General features: G+C 41.5%; 1 protein-coding gene across 2 annotated transcripts; it reads right to left on the reverse strand.

The window, feature by feature from the left end:
* Positions 1-2,171: 2,171 nt before the first annotated feature.
* LOX (lysyl oxidase) lies at positions 2,172-16,135 on the reverse strand. 2 transcript variants are annotated; one of them, XM_052775645.1, is made up of 7 exons: positions 14,817-16,133; positions 14,253-14,361; positions 12,834-12,971; positions 10,376-10,532; positions 7,834-7,929; positions 7,577-7,692; positions 2,172-6,010 (listed from the first exon to the last, which is right to left on the reverse strand). In XM_052775645.1, the coding sequence occupies exons 1-7, from the start codon at positions 15,601-15,603 to the stop codon at positions 6,004-6,006; spliced, it is 1,410 nt and encodes a 469-aa protein (XP_052631605.1). In that variant the 5' UTR covers positions 15,604-16,133; the 3' UTR covers positions 2,172-6,003. The 2 variants fall into 2 exon arrangements, with proteins under 2 accessions (XP_052631605.1, XP_052631606.1); XM_052775646.1 differs by lacking the exon at positions 2,172-6,010 and having other exon boundaries at positions 7,573-7,692; positions 14,817-16,135.
* Between the last annotated feature and the right edge of the window lie 1,740 nt (positions 16,136-17,875).

Below are 17,875 nucleotides of genomic sequence, written 5' to 3' on the forward strand. Positions count from 1 at the left end.
GTTTGGTTTGTGACTTCTCTGGTTCCAATGAAAGGCAAGAAATTTTTCATGGATAGCTTATCTTTCTTTTAGCAGATGAGGACCCCATTTGAAAAGTTGATTCACATTAAAGACAAAAAAGTTAAAGATTGCAAATAGTTTGTAAAAAAAAAATACTCTTTCAGGAGCTTATGTTCTAAAGTGCTTTTTTGCATATGCTTAGAGATCTAGGAGCATTGGTTTATCTTGGCATTTGAGCAAGTTTCTTACTCCATTCTTACAGCTGTAATTTGTGGCCATAGAAGTCTTCCTGAAGGAAGCCTGACTTATCAAAACATCTCTTTTTTCATCTTCAAAAACACTTCTGAGCTTTTACTTTAAAGAAAAGAAAAAAGATAACATACACTGAACATGAATGAGAGAAGAAAGATTAGGTTACTGGCATTGCTTTGTATTTTAATGGGTTACTACTACTTCTGGCTGGTGCTTAGTGACTCACCTGGATCACAGCCTTAATGCACTATACAAATGAGTAGTGGTGGTTGAAGCTTGATAATATTTTTTATGTGCAACTGGGCAATTTTTTTATGAACTGATAAACCCCATGAACTTGCCTGGACATTGTTGATAAAGTTCAGAACATTTTCTCCTCATTATAATAACATAACGTTTTCATTATATCCATGATTTTAACATAACTTGTATCTGTAATACTGTTTAGACAGAGACCTCTGACAAAGTACTACCAATTTATTTTTATAGTGATATGCAAAGTTACTTCATTCTGCGATGACTAGTTCTAAAAAACCTTGAGAACCATGCTTTCCAGTTCAGTACCATACCATAGAAGAAATGTTCTCAGTCAGGGTACCTACTGTCAGATACTACTAGACTGCTTCAGCTGCCCAATTTTTTCACTTCAGACTCACCAACAAAACAATCTCAAATCTTTTAAGAGAGTTATTAGTTTAAGTGTGTTGGTTTTTTGTTTTTTTTTTTAAAGACAGACAGGTGTACTATTGCTAGCACCAGTTTGAAGTTTTCCAAGCAGGCATAAATATTTCGCTCATCAGTTTTTATGGACTGATTAGGTCAAGAAAAATAGGGCTTGAGAAAACTCAGTTACAGCAATACTTTCTTAACCAAAAGTGTTGGGCTGCTTTTTAATTGTAGACTGGTGATAGATCATTTTGTGCTACTAGGCAGGTGATCTAATGTGAAAATGAGATAGTAGAACAGCAAGTGGAAGATACTTGGGAACTAGAGGATGCTTTATTTTCAATAAATTTGCATATACTTTCTGCAATAAATGTATGCATTTTTGACTGCATTTTTGTATTTGCATGGATTCTGATCCACACCAAGTTCTGCACTTTAGGGATAGCACTTGCAGGAATTCTCAGTTTGAAGCTCTTAGCTATAATATGTAGCAGTATAGGAATAATTTTGTTAAGTAAATTATAGAAACATCATCACAACATTGTTTATATCTGAAATAATTCTACATTTATTTTATGAATTTTAAAAAGTTATACATTGCTTTTGCCTCCACTTACTTAAAGCCAAGAGTGCCACTAGTTGATATTTAAGTGTTTGACAACCTCTTACTAGAGTGAACATTCCAAAGTTTTTAACCCTGTTCATCTGTATTAATCCATCAGTGAAGGGACAAGAGATGCTTCATAATTCAGCCTATTTCATCAGTTTAGTATACAGATTGAAGAGGCAGCAGGATGTTGCTTTGTACTTGGAGAATGTAAATAACAAAGGATAAAATGTATCTGGAGTAACTGAGTGTTAAACGTGTTAGTCAATTTTCTAGATTTCTAACGTAGGCTGCTCAAATGTTTTTTCCATGAAAGTAAGGTTTTGGGGGCAGAAATTGTGCAAGTGTTTTCTAAGTTCCTGCTCTTACAGACACAGCCAACATGGTAAGGAAATCTTGTATCCAGATGAATCATACTTCATCCTGTTATGCCTTCACATATCAAGCCTTTGTGTAGTGTAAGAGGTAATTTATCATGCCTTGCAACTTTTTCTTTCTTGTTTCTATCTTGTGACACTTCTTCTGAGACCATGTCAGCATGACACAATCTTCCTCATTTTCATATAGATATAACAACTTTAATTGAAGCTTTCTCACTGAGAGATGGATCTGGCCTGTGCATTAAGTATAATACTTCGACAAGTAGAACGCTTGAAACATTTTATTCAAGTCATTTTCACATAAACTTGCAACCATAATACGGGCATGTAACACAAGAATATGAAAGTGCAATGAAGAATACAAAGCTAGTGCCTGAATATTATAAATTAGAGCTCTTCAGATAAAGATGCAAAGTTATTGAAATTAAGACTCTTGGAAGAAAAGTGAAGGAAATAATGAAAAACCTTCAAAAAAGATGCAAAAACAAGTGGCATTTCACTGTATCTGTAGCATTTAGTTGCATAATAAAAACCTCCCAATAACATACTCTTTGGTTTTAATTCAAGTTAAAATCTTTCAGCACCTTTTAGGATTTGGAGAAAATGAAATGCCTTATCGGCATAAATGTGAGACACAGGATAAACCACCTTTCAATGTCTCATTTATGAAATTCACCCTGCTGGTTTTGAATGAGTACACTGCAAACAATGCATTAATGACTATAGGAAGGTACATTTGGTGTTTGCACTCATTCAACACGGCATAGTAAACTTTGGAGCAGAGAGAAAATGAGTAGACTTTTACTAACACAAAAACATCATCTACACAGTATGTTGGTTCCATTGGTGACCAAGCTGTCATTTTTGTTACACTTTCATCTAGAAATATGCAAATATCAAATGTATTTCAGGATTAAAAAAAATACATAACAAACCCCTTCTGTAATGAGCCTGACATACAGTATGTTCCTTATGTGCAATTTTTATCTAAAGATCTGAAATGTGGGACGTACTTGCTTCACACACATTTTTACGATTTGGCTTTTCAAAGGAAATTTGAGACTGCAAGACAGCAAATTTGTACTAGAATTCTCACAAAATTCAAATCTGATTTTGCTCCTGCTGAGACAAATGGCAAGATACCTTTCAAATATGATGGGAGTAAGACCAATGTCTGGTAAAAAGGATTCCAAAATATAATTTCCTGTATAAAACAAGCTTTTATCAAAACAGTTTTTATAAATGTTTTTCAACAAAAATGCACGTAATCCCATAAATATATTCCAGTATGAAAAAAGTAAGTTAAGGTGTCCGGGTCAAAACTGCAGAGCCAAGATACTGAAAATACTGGTTGGCACTCCCCTATTTAGAACTACTTCTACACATGCTATATAATAAACTCTTCTACTGTGTTGTGATTTACTATAGTTAAACAGGGGAAGTTAAAGTCACATTCCTTCATTTTTTTTAATCCTAAAATCCCTTGTTTTTCTAAATAGACTGTTCATGTCATCTTAGGCAATTTTTGTGCTATTGTACATCACTGTCATGTTGCTTAACACACATTTCAAAACAAATACAATATTTTGCTACGGAAAAAAAAAGCTACATTTTTGTAGCTAAAATATCCCCAATATTCAAAGTTATGGCGTTCAACACCTTTCCAAACCAGGCCATTCCCACTGAAAGGACTAAGTCCAGTATTAACAACTTGCTCCACCTACACAGATGCTCAAGGTCCCCTGGCTCCTTGCTGACTTCAGTGGGGTTCTGCAAGTAGTTTGGGTATAGACATGTGAGCAGGTTACTGCCTCGTAAGCCAAGGGATAAACTCAATTTCTGTTACTGCTCTGTGTCCAGTTAGTGCTCTCTTATCCCACATTCAGCATCAGGCACAATGAGGTACGAGCACACAACCTCTTACCAGGAACCAGCCCGTGCCCACAGCCTAGCTTCCATTACAGTAGCTTTTGTGTCCATTGCCCAAGCTGCTATCAGGACTTTCACCCCAATTTTGACCTAAGTCTATAGAAAGGTGAATGCACTTGCATCTCTTAACACCTCTTAATCTTAAAAACTCTTTGGGCTGAGACTTCAGAAGCCTAGACTTTAAACAGACCCTCATTTTTGCAGACATATGTAATAAATGGCTTTCTAATAAATCTAGTTTCCAAATTTTGTTTCTGTTCATTGCCCATATGGGTGACTGATTGCTAAAATGGATCTCTCGGCAAATAAAAAGGGACCTGAAGGAATAAATGGTATTCATTCTGCACCTGCTCCCAATGTTGGGTAGTAATCACTGGGTTGCTGGTTCTTAGATTCTTTTTAAGTATACATCTTAGTTGTGCAAATTTGTAACCAAGTTATGATTAAGGTGGAAGTACTTTATAATTGCGAAATAAGCTTAAAAATATGTAGTAAAGAACAAGCTGATCCTTAAAGGGTAATAGAATAATTGATAAAAATTCCAAATTAAATCCGTAGGGTTCTATTGCGTAAAATACTTCCAAATACTGCCTGAAGTATTCTCAATAGTGATAATAAAACCTCTCCATACTCCTCAGATTTTTCATTTCTTAACTATACTGAATAGCACATGTATTTTTCAAATTTTTTAAAAAGATATTGAGCTTTCCATGTTTCATTAGGTGTTTTGAATTGCTGATTAAACTTAACCAATACCAATCAATATTTCTAGGTCCCTTTGTTTTAAATGTAGATCCTTCATTTTACATGATCAGAAATCTTCTGAAAAAAACGCCAGATCCCCTTGTGATATGTTATTTCACAGTTTAAAAACAAAATCACAGCTACTGTAGCTTACAGCAGGGTGCACTGCAAAAGCAAAATAATTTGGGGATGGGAGGAGGAGTGGTGTACCCAGCACCAGTTAAGCAGTTCAGCAAAAACTTTAATTTGGGCTGGAAGTTTTTCCCCTTAACAATGTTGTATTTGGTTCCTGAACAGCCTAAAGTAGGATGTTAAATACATTGACTTTTGTTCTCCCTCTATATATAGTATATTTTCAACTTCATTGTTTGAATACTGAGATACACATTTTTAAAGTCAAATACAGTACTTAAAGGGGAAGCAGGTAGTAGGCTTTTTCACAATAAAAATACTTTGTTAGAGATTCTGACCTACTTCTGTTTGTGGTGCCACCTGAGTTAATTGCCTGTATTATTTTGATGGTTAACCTCTTCAGGTTGGATGTTTTTCACAGATGACTACATCAGGGACTCTTCATCATCTCAAGAGCCCTTTTCTTGACAGGTATTTATTTTTATCCACATTAAGTTTGCAGAAGTCTTTTAAAAGCCCCACCTTGAAAAACCTCTTGAACATAGAAAGGTGGATAAGTTCTTTAATTCATTTCCACAGATTAAAGGTTTCTTTCAAAACCCCATCTGTTTTTTACTTAAGAAAATGGAAAAATTTCTAATGTATTAAAAATGTAAACATAACTTTTCTTGCAGGGGTATAACTGATATATATATATATATATATACGTATTTCTCTGCTATATGTTAATATTCCTTGAAAACTGAACATACTTTTCTCATTCATGTCAACGTGTCCTAGCAAGTTTTATTTTAATGGTACTGTAGCATTACTTTTAAGCTAATTTTCATTCTGGTATTTTCGGAGATAGCTGGCATTAGTACTTTCTATTGCATTTTATTTAATTCATTTTACATAAATTTTTGCTACCTTTTAAAATATGTTCAACTCATTCACCACTAATATTCCCACTGAAGTCTATTATCACCTACACTCCAAATTTTCAGGAGTTAAGAAATGCTTATATTTTCATGAATGAGTTAGATTTTCAAAAATTAAAGTATCTGTGCATGAATCACCAGTTCCACACATTTCAATAGTAACAAAAGTAATGCCAATTTAAATGCTTAAAATCCAGTTACAGAGTTGGTTTAGAAGCAGCTGAAGTGCTTCAAAGTCACATAAGGTGTGTGGGTGTATGTGTGTATGTTCTGTAGTTTCGTTTCTATAGTGTTTACATCCTATTGAAGTTTATATAATGATACTTCAGTTCAAAACATTTGGCACCATCTCATCCATTTTCTTGCATCTTTCTCAGTATCTGTCGAAAGAAAAAATACAATGTTATGCAGATGACCAAGCAGATACAAGAAGAGTATCTGCTAAATACCCTTTTGTCAGCTTGAAGGTGCAGGTCAACAAACAATAACAGCAATTTTGATTCCTCACCCTGCATGAATATATTTACTTGATAACATTTACAGAGATAAGATGGGGAGACTACAAGTTAAAGGCATGAAGCATCGATTTCCCTTCCACATGGATCTGAGCAGAAACAGTGTTCCTAGAAGTACCAATTAGTCCTGTTACAGAGAAATGCTTTAAAAGCTCCTGCCACAGCTCCACCAAAAATAATCACTCATGACCCGCAGGACGCCTGTTCTTTTTCCCTCAGTTTTCTGCAAGTCTGACCACCACACAGCAAGAACAAAGAGGATTTGCTGAAGCCATTTAACTCATCACGTTTATGACCAAAGTGTGATTATAAATGCAGATCTCCACACTGGTGTGAAAAAATATTTCTTATTTTAGCCTCATTTAACTAGTGGTTTCCTAATGTGAAATAAGGAATGAATATTTTAAAGGCTAATTAAGCAATAATCACATTAATTCGGTATGTTTGTTACACTGATGCTGTTATAGCAGACTGTACTCGTCACTTATTTTACTTTTTCATTTACTGCTCTGGAATTTATCTCACATGAACCTCTATACAATGTTAATACTCAGTCCTTATGCAATACAATGAAACCACTTGATAAGTATTTTGTATGAGCAACTAACATATTATCCTGAGAACTGCTTACCTCTGTGTTACAGAAGACTGACTGCTTTGTGTGTGTGTCTTTCATAGATACTAAGATACAGTAGATCTACCATAAGAACATTAATTAAATGAATTTGCCTTTTTGGAGGAAAGAAAAAAGATGTAATTGTAGCATTGTTTAAACTTCTGAAGAACTAAACTGTAAATGGAGTGTGTCTGGAAGAACTGTTTCAGGGAGGATGGCTGCAGTGTCAGCAGCAGCAAAGTAACATACATGTGTGAGATTTTGCAGAATGTCTTAAGAGCTCTGTAACTGTTCAACAGTTTTGTGTGGATGCTATAAATGGGTATTGAATGAGCACAGAAAGGTTTTAGTGCAAATACAAAGAAGGCATGAGCCAGAGGTAGTTATCTAGCAGCCCAGACAGTAGCAGCAATTTTGAAAGTGCTATATATCCTGATGGCACAATTGCAAGAGCAAAATTCTCACTTCTGATTGTTTTTCAAGACTAAATAATTTTTAAAAATCAGTGCTAGCCTTATGGAAATAGTTTAATTATCAGAGGTCAGGATTTGAAAGCTATGCAGTTATCAACAGCAAAGCAACTGTTCCCATGATTCCTGCCAAACAAGACCTTTGAAAAGTACCATCTGAATTTTGAATTAACAAACTAGATCCTGAAACCCAAGAAACAACATACTGAAGAAATTGTTTTCACTAGAATTAATGGTGGGAGTCATTTTTTCAATATAAAGTAAATCTCTAAGCTTCACAAATCTGTTTGTCAACTTTAATGCTATGAATATAAAACAGTTGCAAAGACAAAAGAATGTACTTACGGTGAAATTGTACAGCCAGAGGCATATGCATGGTGGCCTGTATAGCGTATATCGCAGCGTACTATATTGTTGGAGTAATCAGATTCAGGCACCAAATAGCTGGGGTTTACACTCACCTTAAGGGGAGAAAGCACAGTGTTGTCTACTTCTAGTTTTGAGTTGATAACTTACATTCAAAAGCACATACACATATGATTTGCTTCTTTAAAAAGACAACAAAAACAACCCCCAAACCTCCCCACTCCCAATACCCTTACCTTCAGAATGTAATTTCCAGGTTTTACATCTGTAATATCAATCCACTGGCAATCTATATCAGCATTGTAAGTGTCGTAGCAGCCAGGGCTCAGTCCCTTAAAAATGAAGTTAAGATGGATGTCAAAATATCATTGGGAATAGTAACATTCTAGACATTAGGGACACTCAGACTGAATTTCACTTAACCATCACATTTCACTAAGAAAATTACCTCAGGATATGAGGCTTAATTTTTATGGGCATTTTATTTGAATATCTAAACTAGAACACGTAAGTTGAACATACCACTTTTATAGACAGCATGGTACTACTACTGCATAAGAAACACCTATACTATTGGTAGTTGTTCATCTTTGCAATATCTGTATTTTATTATCACTTGTTACAGTAGTCCTTTTATGTAAATATTGTTGATGCTATTACTCACTATTCTTTCCAAAAGGTGAGAATAAAATCAAAACTGACCAAAGACTGGACCTAAATATCTGTAAATGTCAAGTAAATAGCTTCTGAGGTCCTTGAGTACAAACTTGATCACTGTGTTGGAACCTGTCTCTACCCTTAGGAATGATGCCACTTTTTTGCTATAGGTGTACTCTGCCAAAGTGCCATCTTTGAATAGCAGAGTCTAGGGCCATTTTCACATTGCGTTTTGCATGGAAATGGCGTCTCTTCAGGCAAATAGTGATGCAAGAATCTGAGAGAACTGAAAATGTAGCCTTTCTTCTAGATGAATTTTTTCTGAAAACTTCCTTGCTGTTAGGAACATTAGAGAATCTCCATATATGATTCTATCAGTGGTTCAGATCTGGTGTCTTTAACCGTGGCCGATACAGATTGCTTTCGGCAAAGCTGATCTGTTCCAGCAACACACGGGATGCACAGAACCCAAGTCCTGCAGGAATTCCCTCTTGACCCAGCTGGTGATCAGCTCAGACTCTCGCATGTGTGTGCCAAGTCTGAGGCTGGAGGAAAGTTTTACAGTTCAATTACAAACCCCTGAAATATGGGCTTCCAGTGGAAATGCTGACACAGCCATGATTCTAGTGACACAAATACTCCAGCTGTAAAATATGTATGTTGCTTAGTTTGATGTCATAGTCTACAGCAGGAGAAAAGGTATTTATAAAACCTCTTCAAAGCCTTTACGTATTGCAGATCATTCATTATATTTAAGATTCAAATGTGGACACGTCAGCCAGTGAAGCATAGCTGTCATTTCTCTGTGATAAAATAACTACCTCCTAGATTAAAAACTGCAGAATAAGGGATACAAGTTTATGTATAAGTATGGCCACATTGAGTTAAACCACAGATCCATCAAGCTCAGTGTCATGTCTCTGACAGTGGTCAGCAGCAGATGCTTGAGGAGAAAAGAACATAAGAAATGGGATGTGTAATGTCCTTTACCCAAGCAAACTCCTTCCACTGGGCATTTAACTGTATTTAAGACAGGAGGTACCATCAGATTTTTATGTTTAATAGCCTCCATTACTTTGTCTAAATTTTTTTTGAACCCATGTAGATATTTTTGATCTCTGCAACATCCTATGGCAAGGAATTTAATACTTTATTCGTGTGTCAAAAGAGCACTCCTCTCTGTTTTAAAGCTGTTGTCTGACAGTTGTTTTGGATCTCCCTAAATTCTTGTACTGTGAGAAACAGTGAATATCAACAATTTCCTCTTTCCATCCAGCACCACTCAAGATTTGGTATTATTTCTGTTTTTCCAAATGGAATAGTCTATGAAATCTCTTAGCGTGGTAGCCATACTACACTGCTGATCATCCTTGTTCTCCTAGGGTTGGTGGGTTTGGTTTTTTAAGCTTTTCTGTAGCAGTTTTGAGAGGTGGTGACCAGAACTCCATGCAATATTCATGGTAGGAGTCTATCATGGATTTGTGTAATACCATAATGGTACATTCCATTTTTTATCTATTCCCTTAATAAGCCCTAACACATTTAGGCCTTTACATTTGTATATGACCCATCATAATGTTCACATGGCTGCCACTCTCTTTTAACAGCCTTCTATACACATATAAAACTATGCTGTAAGTTTTCAGTGCTGGACTGCCAGCTGGTAGCTATAGATATTAAGGGAATTGCGCAACTTGCAGCCTCGTGCTCTGCAAGGGAGAAAATATCAGCTATGAACTCTGGGACCAGCCAAGGACATCACCGAGCAGTTTGTGGGGGATGGACACTGGAAGCGACTTCTTTACTGACTCTGTCTTGAGTTCCCTTTAGCTCGCTTGACCAGTTCTATAACCACAAGAACTTGTGGTGCGTTTTAATATAGTTCAGTTACCAGTGATGCTAGGCTAATGACTGTCTGTGCATTTTAATGAGACACCCACATTTAGCAGCAACTGGGTAAATGACAAGTTTCCAAGTTGCTATCCTGGCCTCTATGATGGAGAATTTCAGAGCTAGTTAGGGCATCAGATAATTTAGGGCATCAAATGATTGGTAGAAAAAATATCCAAAGATAAATTAGTGGGGGAAAAGAAACTTGGTTGTCTCTGAACCAACTCTTACCTGCGTATGTGCTGTACACGCGTACCGTCTATAATATCCATAATCACAGGAGGTATCTTCAAGACAGAAACTTGCTTTGTGTCCTTCAGCAACTTTTCTGTGTGAGCTTGCATCCAACAAGTCATAGTGGCTGAATTCATCCATGCTGTGATAATGTCTGTTAAACCATAGATACATTATTAAAGATGGATCAGATCTTGTCAGTAACATTATAATCTATTCCTATTCTGTTAGAGCTGGCCAAATTTTATTTATTACACAGAATCTGAGTGTTAGTATGCTTTCCTATTATTTGCCATTCAATTAAGTTTTATTTTCATTATTCTAATTTTCAATGACTATAAAAATGCCATCTTCTATAAATAAATAATAGATTTTAATTTATTACGGGAAATACTCCATAGCAGCACTGTTTTCTCCAAAATTTTCTGTTTCAGCTCTTTTCCAATAACAATAGCAAGTATTAAGTAGTTCATATTTGAATTGTACATCTTATAACTGCCTTAAGCCAGAGTTTCGCTAGGAATGCTTACCTTACATACTATAAATTCCAGGGAAGTTTGCTACTTGCTAGCAAAAACCCAACAATTTATTTTCACATTTCCATGGCCCTCAATCAATGTAACACATACATAACATGAGTGAAAACAAAATCTGCATAAAGAAATCAGTGTCTGTGTACTGGCAAGGCAAATCTCTTCCAATGTCAGTGATTTCTGTAATCTATACTTACTGTAGTCTCGATTTCAGAAGTGTGTATGCTTTTGATCTAGGCACAGTGATGCATTTTGCTTGCTCTCACACAAAGTGAGCTCTAGCTCTTGCTGTGGACTTGAACACCTATTACTTTTGTAATTTCACTTTTTCTAAACGCGTGGAAAACTAAACTTGTACTATCTACCTGCACTTTGTCTGTGCAGCATTTGGCTGCTGTTACTTATGAATGCTTTCACCTTGAGAGGTATATGAAAAAGATATAATTAAACAGACTTCAAACCTATTGTTAAAATGAAGACGAGCACACGAGTCTCACAAGCATGCATGACAAGAGCACAAAACCAGTCCACAGATGATGATGACTAACACTGAAGTCTGATGGCTAGCCAAACTTATTGGCAGTTATACTTCATTTCCAAATGAGCTTGTTTCACTGTCATGGAAATGATCACGAGAAATGCATTTTTTTTTTTACGCAATGTATTTTCTGTCCAAGAACTGAATCCACATCAGAGACACTTTGCATCTGGATAGTGATAGCTGGGCTATTGTGGCAGAGTAAGAAACTGCTTTTCTACAAATGGAAGATTTCAACTGCTCTCTACCCATTTCATCCATTTATCAACTTTGTAAGCACCAGGATTAGGGTTTTCTGTTGGTGGTGGTTTTTTTCAGGGGTGGGGGTTAACTAAAGCATTTATGGAGGCTTTTTGTGTTTGGTTTGATTTATTTTTAGCTTTTTGATCCTTACAAGTTTTATAAACCAGTAATACCAGTCTTTTTTTGAAAGAATTTGTTCTAATGATACTGATTTTTCATTCAAAGCTTAAAGTCTCTGCAGCTAGAGAGAAATACTCCATTGACTTCAGGGGCCTTTAGGTCAAGCCCACAGTACATACTATTTTTTTAATAGAATAATATTAAGTTATCACTTACATACCTGTAATAGCAGAATTTTATTTTAAGTAAGATGGAAGTAAGGTAAGCTTTCTAGCATTTTACAATTGGTCCTGCTATGAAATAGTGAAAATTGGAACAAACCTGCAAAGTGTTGCATGTGAATTTTCTGAAAAGCTGCAAGTTCACAGTGTTACCTGCTCCCAGAATGTTGAAAATGTTCTACATTTGCTTGCCATGTTTCCAGCAGTTTTGCTATTTCTAGAGCAATAGTGCTATGTGAAAGTATCATATGATAAGGATATTGATAATAGGATCAGTCAGCTCAGTACCTTCTCTTTTCCATATTGACCAAACCATTCCTTGTCAAGAACTAACCCATGAAATTGAGCTCAAGAAGTATGAGTCAATGTTTACAATGATGTATTATAGGGAACATTCTAGTAAATGTAGATTTTAGGGTTTCCACAGTTATTTTTACATGATTGGGACTTTTATTTACTGGTTCCACCTAAATGTAACTGGACTATAACCTATGTAAAATATACTGAAATGGAGAAGGTGCCACGGCCAAAACTGATTTGAGACTTGTATTTATAATCAATTTATACTTGTAAGAGTTTTATACTTATAGATAAGCTTCATATCCATTTTGGTTTCATGTGGCTATATAAAAAGTAATCACCACCACCATAAAATTAATCAGACAGTAAAAGGCTAAAGTTTCCCCATGGTTCCCCCCCCCCCCCCGCTTCACTGCAGTTTTAGAAAATGTCACCTTGTAAGTGACAATTTGTTAGTGAAAAAGATAATTAGAAGGTACCATACTGAGCACTTCACTCACTGGTGACAGCTGTGCCACTCCCATGAGTAACGGGGTCTGCTGGGCAGAAAATCTGACGTGCCTTGATTTTTCACTCTTTGGGGGAATCTCAGGAGCACCCGATTGTCATAGTCTCTAACATCTGCTCGATAAGCTGAACTGCAATAATGCAAAAAAGAGCCATAAGTATATGCAAGAAACACTTTAAAAAACACTTTATATTGTCTCAGAAGTAACTGACAGCACAGATCTTTTCAGCCCCCGTAAAGCTTGTGCATTGGAGACGCACAAGAATTCCACACGGTTTGCTCAGAAGTGCCTGGTGTCAGACCAAGACCTGAGTAAGATTCAGATCTGCTTCTAATAATATAAACAGGAGTTTGACCACCGACTCTCTGCCTCCATCTCTAAAGCAGATCACCGTTTAGCTGTAAAATTACTCTGGTACCAAAAATACAATTTTGTTAGTTGCTGTTAACCAAAATAATTCACTGTGTATGTAGGATCACACAATAGATGTTTCTGTTGTAAAAAAAAAATAAGTAAATGTATGCCTCAGGCTATATTTTCCCATTCCACATAGCTATTATCTACAGTCTTTTAAATACTGGAATATTTTAATCAATTGATAGCCAGCAAGAACATTTCAATCAGTCTTCACTGTAAAGTTAGCATAAAAAATACTGCTTTTTATGCCATGTTTTCTTCCAGCAAGTGAAGAAAGAGCATGACCCTGGAAACAGTCTGACATGAATTAATGATGCTGGTAAATAAATAAATCTGTTTTGTATGATAAGGTATCAAACGAGTTAAAATGGTTAAAAACAGCCACGTTGATTTCTTTCCAAACAAAACAGGAAAAATCCCTCCTTGCCAGCTGGACAGGACCTAACTCATAGCAAAGCTGTTATTTCAACCCATTGAAAGACTTTGAAACACTTTTCAGGGAGATTTTAGCCTTAAGAGACATTACAAGGCATAGGCCCAGAAACAATTAGCATGTTGTAATTTTAATAGTAACTTGTGCTGGTTAAGAATAGGTGGGTTTTTTTTAAATGGAGTAGAGTATGATCTGGTTGGATTAGAGGAGGGAGATGAAAATCACTGGATTCAAGTGGGTTTTTTAGGTGCCTCCATTTTACAAAATTCAGATATGTTCAAATGAGCCTGACAATAGAAATGTGCAATATAACTTTTCACAGAATGTAGGTTCTTCAAAGCATCTGTAGTTTGTCTCTCTAATATGGTGGTATTGTTTTCTTATGTGCGCACCCTACCATCTGCCACCGGCTTAGAAGAAGGTTACTAAACTGGGCTACATTTCCTCGGGCCCTCCACCCTCACTTTTCTCCACTCTTCACCATGTCCTCAGGTACTCTGCGGTGGGCACAGGAGCACAAGAACCCACAGCGAACGGGCAAAAGCCGGGGTGATGCCTACCTTGCCAGGCAGTTCTCCTCGGCAGCACATCTCAAGTTATACATGGACATCCTCTGGACATATGTGGACGCCTGGATGTAATAGGGATCCGGGACTAAGTCAGGGAGACCTGCAGTTCATCAAACCAACCACATAAGAGCAAGATCAACCCAGGACACGTCTGCAAGTACTTGGCTTCCATCCCAGTCGCTAGGAGCCGCCGTTTTGCTACGGACCCCTGCCCCCCATCAAGCTCGCTCTCCCCTTTTTGCTCAGGCCCTTCGGCTTTTCTCAAAGACCGCATCACGAGCACGACGCTCGGACACCCGCCGTGGGCTTCCCGCCGTGCCCCCGGCAGCTCCTTAGCCCCCACCCCGCAGCGACTGCCGCCCACCGGGAGCCGTGCAAACGCCTGCCCGGCCCGGTTTTGCCCCGAGCGAGGGGCGGGCAGGGCCGCCGACCCCCGCACCGCATCCCCTCGGGGCGCGCCGCGCTGGCACCGGCGTGCGCGGGAGCGAGCGGGGCGGCGCGGCGGGGCCGGCGGGAGGGCCGGGCCGGGATGGGATGGGATCGGAGGGCTCTTACCGTACTGGAAGTAGCCGGTGCCGTAGCCGGGCCTGTACCTGCTGCCCTGGCGGGGCCTCTCGTAGGTGTCGTAGTAGTTGTAATAGGGGTTATCGTCCGTGTACTTGTAGGGGTTGTAGGGGTCATCTCCTACCATGACATCGTCCCGCCCGGGTCTGAAGCTGCTGAGGGGCGGCAGGCCGCCGGCTCCGGTGCTGCTCCGGTTGCCGTCGGTCCCGGTGCCGCCGGCGGGGCTGGTGGGTCGCGACGCCCCCGAGGAGGCGCTCCCGGCCGCCCCGGCAGCCGCGGGGGTGGCGCCCCCCCGGCCCCGCTCCCCGGCGGCCCCGCCACCCCCGGAGGGAGCCTGGTAGCCGGCCTGGAACCAGTGCCGCGCTCCGGAGCCCCCCCGGCTGCCGCCGGCGGGCTGGGGCTGCGCAGCGGCCGCGGGCTGGGGCTGGGGCTGCGCGGCGGCGGCGGCGGCGGCTCCGGCCCCGGCTCCGGCTCCGGCTCGGGCGGCGGCGGCTCTCCGCGGCAGCGTGCCGTTGTTCCGCAGCAGCAGGATGGGGCTGCCCGCCGCCTCCGCCGCCTGCCTGCGCCGGGGGGGCTGGTACTGGGAGCCGAGGCTGAGCAGGCTGTACACCTGCCCGTTGTTCTCCCACTGGATCCGCTGCCTCCAGGCGGCTGGGGGCGGCGGGGGGTCGCGGCGCAGCGGCGGCGGCGGCTGCTGGCAGCCGGCGGGCCACAGGCAGCTCCAGTAGATGCACGCGTGGAGCTGGGCGAGCAGGAGCCCCGGCGGCGCGAAATGCATCTTCTCCTCTTTCCTGGGTGCCGACGGGGCAGAGAAACGGGCGAAACCGGGGAGCGAGCGAAGAGCGAGGGGCGCCTTCCTGCCCGGGATGGGGCGGGAGGTGGGGGGGCGGGGAGGTGCGGGGGGGTGCGGGCTGCGCCTCTGGAAGGGTTAGGCGGGCGGCGGGGTCTCAGGCGCGGCGGCACCCGGGCGGTGCCATCGGGCAGGTCGGGCCGTCGGGAAGGAAACCCGGCCCGGGGGAGGCGGCGGGAGCGGCTTTTCTTCTCCCCGGTATTTATAGGCGAGGGGATGCGAATGGGAGCCGGAGCAAACAATCAGCCTCTCATCGTCCTCCGGCCCGCGCTGGTGTCTGGAGCGAGGGAAGGAGGAGGAGGAGGAGGAGAGACCAGGGACTTTAAACTTGCTGGCACGCTCGCAAAGTTACACAAGCCCCGCTGGCTGGGCTGGCTGCGCCCCCGCCATTTGTTCACGTAATGCGGCTGGAAACGTGCGGCCCTGACAGTTCCCCCACGGCCGCCCCCCGCCCGCCGCCGCCGCCGCCCGCCCTGCGCGGGGGCGGCCGGGGGGGCGGAGGGGGGACGGGGAGGCGAGGGGCGGCGTGGCGGCGGGGGCTCCGCATCCTCCCTCCCTCCTTCCTTCCCTCCCTCCCTCCCTGCCTGCCCCCCCCGCGCCCCGAGCCGCGCCGAGCCGAGCCGAGCCTGCGGCGGGCGAGCGGGCGCGCTCAGACACACGTAGGCTGCCAGAGTATGCCGTGGGGCAGTGCCAAAGTATGCAAAGGAAAAATGCTATTAGCTCATCAGCGCTGGAGAGACTAGAAACGGGGTGGCGGGGAGGGGGAAGGGGCCGCTAGCGAGAGAGGAAACATGTTTCTGGAAAATGTGCTGGCCGGCACATCTCCTGGGCTGGAGCAGCTGCTGGGGACCTTCGTCTCAGCGCTGAGTAACAGTCGCATCCCCTTAATGACCTCTTAATTAGGAGAAAACCTCCATCAAATAAACTCTTGACTATTGACTTTTGAGTTTTCTGCATATGAGTCAGACGAGAAAAATACACTGGCGGTGCTCCTCCCGGAGTAAGTTTTCATTGAAAAGTGAAATTTCACATGGGAGAGGCTTAGCCCCGTCACCAGAACAAATAAACCTGGCTCGGGCAGCGTCTCCCCAAAACTGTGTTGGAGAAGAGGAGCAGGCTGTGGCCCGAAAGCCTCTCCCTCCCTTCTTGCTTTTACAAGAGTTCATCAACGCTGTGTTTTGATAAGTCCAATCACCCAGCGAGGGAAAGGAATTAAGGTCCGTGGATTTCAGCCAAAACTCCTTTTGGGTGTATTTTTCCAAGGGCTGTTTGCTTATGAATCCTTGTAAAGGAATGGCGGAGAATACACAGCAGTTCTCCTTCACCAAAAGTTTGCTGGTGAGGATATTTCTTAAGTGATTCCCATCAAAGACAATTAGCCCAGGCTGGAAGTTTTTACCCTACTGAGCTAGATGCAAGGCACCTTCCTGCCGCTGCTGGCTTCCCCAGGTCAGGTTCACAGTCCACATGCTACTGGCTGGGCAGATATTTGCCACTGTACTTTGATGTTCTTGATACAGTTCTCCTGTCATTTTCTTGTGTTGTAGTTTATTTTAATTGCATATTACTTCAAATGGTTCACACTTCATAACCAAAGTCCTGCAAAACGTGGTCCTGCAAAACGTGGTCCTGCATCATGGCTGTGATGGATTGTGAATGCTGATTTATACTGCTATCCCATTAGTAGTAGTAGTACTTAGCTTTAAAGTAGCTCTTTGTAGCCCCTGAAATCAGCGTTGCCATCCTGGGCTTCGAAGTTACCCCTGCGGACGGGTGGGTCAGAGGCTGTGACCAGTGCTTGGTACCTACCACTTGCCACGCCAGGCTTGCCTGCTCTGCTCTTGAGCTTGGGAAACCTGTACTGCAGGCAAGTGTGCAGCCTAGTGGACTTAAGCACTGTTCACTTCCCTGCAGTCACCCAAACAACCTAGAGGATTAAAATCACCGGAAAATCAGCAGTTGACTGTAAAAATTCCCAGCCTGGAGAACACCGAGGAGCACAGGGCAGGTATGCATCGAAGAGAGCAAAGTCTTCTTACTGGGGAATACCCCCATATAAAGCGGGTGTTTGTTACCACTGCTAGCAAGCACCAGGCTGGTGGGGACCATCCGCTGGACTGGGCCCCAAACCAGAACCAGTAACTCATCTCTTCCCAAAAGCAGGTTGTGCCTGATGCTCCAGCTAGTACTAGCCTGGGCA

Source organism: Harpia harpyja, chromosome Z (genome assembly GCF_026419915.1).
Source record: "Harpia harpyja isolate bHarHar1 chromosome Z, bHarHar1 primary haplotype, whole genome shotgun sequence".
NCBI lineage: Eukaryota > Metazoa > Chordata > Aves > Accipitriformes > Accipitridae > Harpia > Harpia harpyja.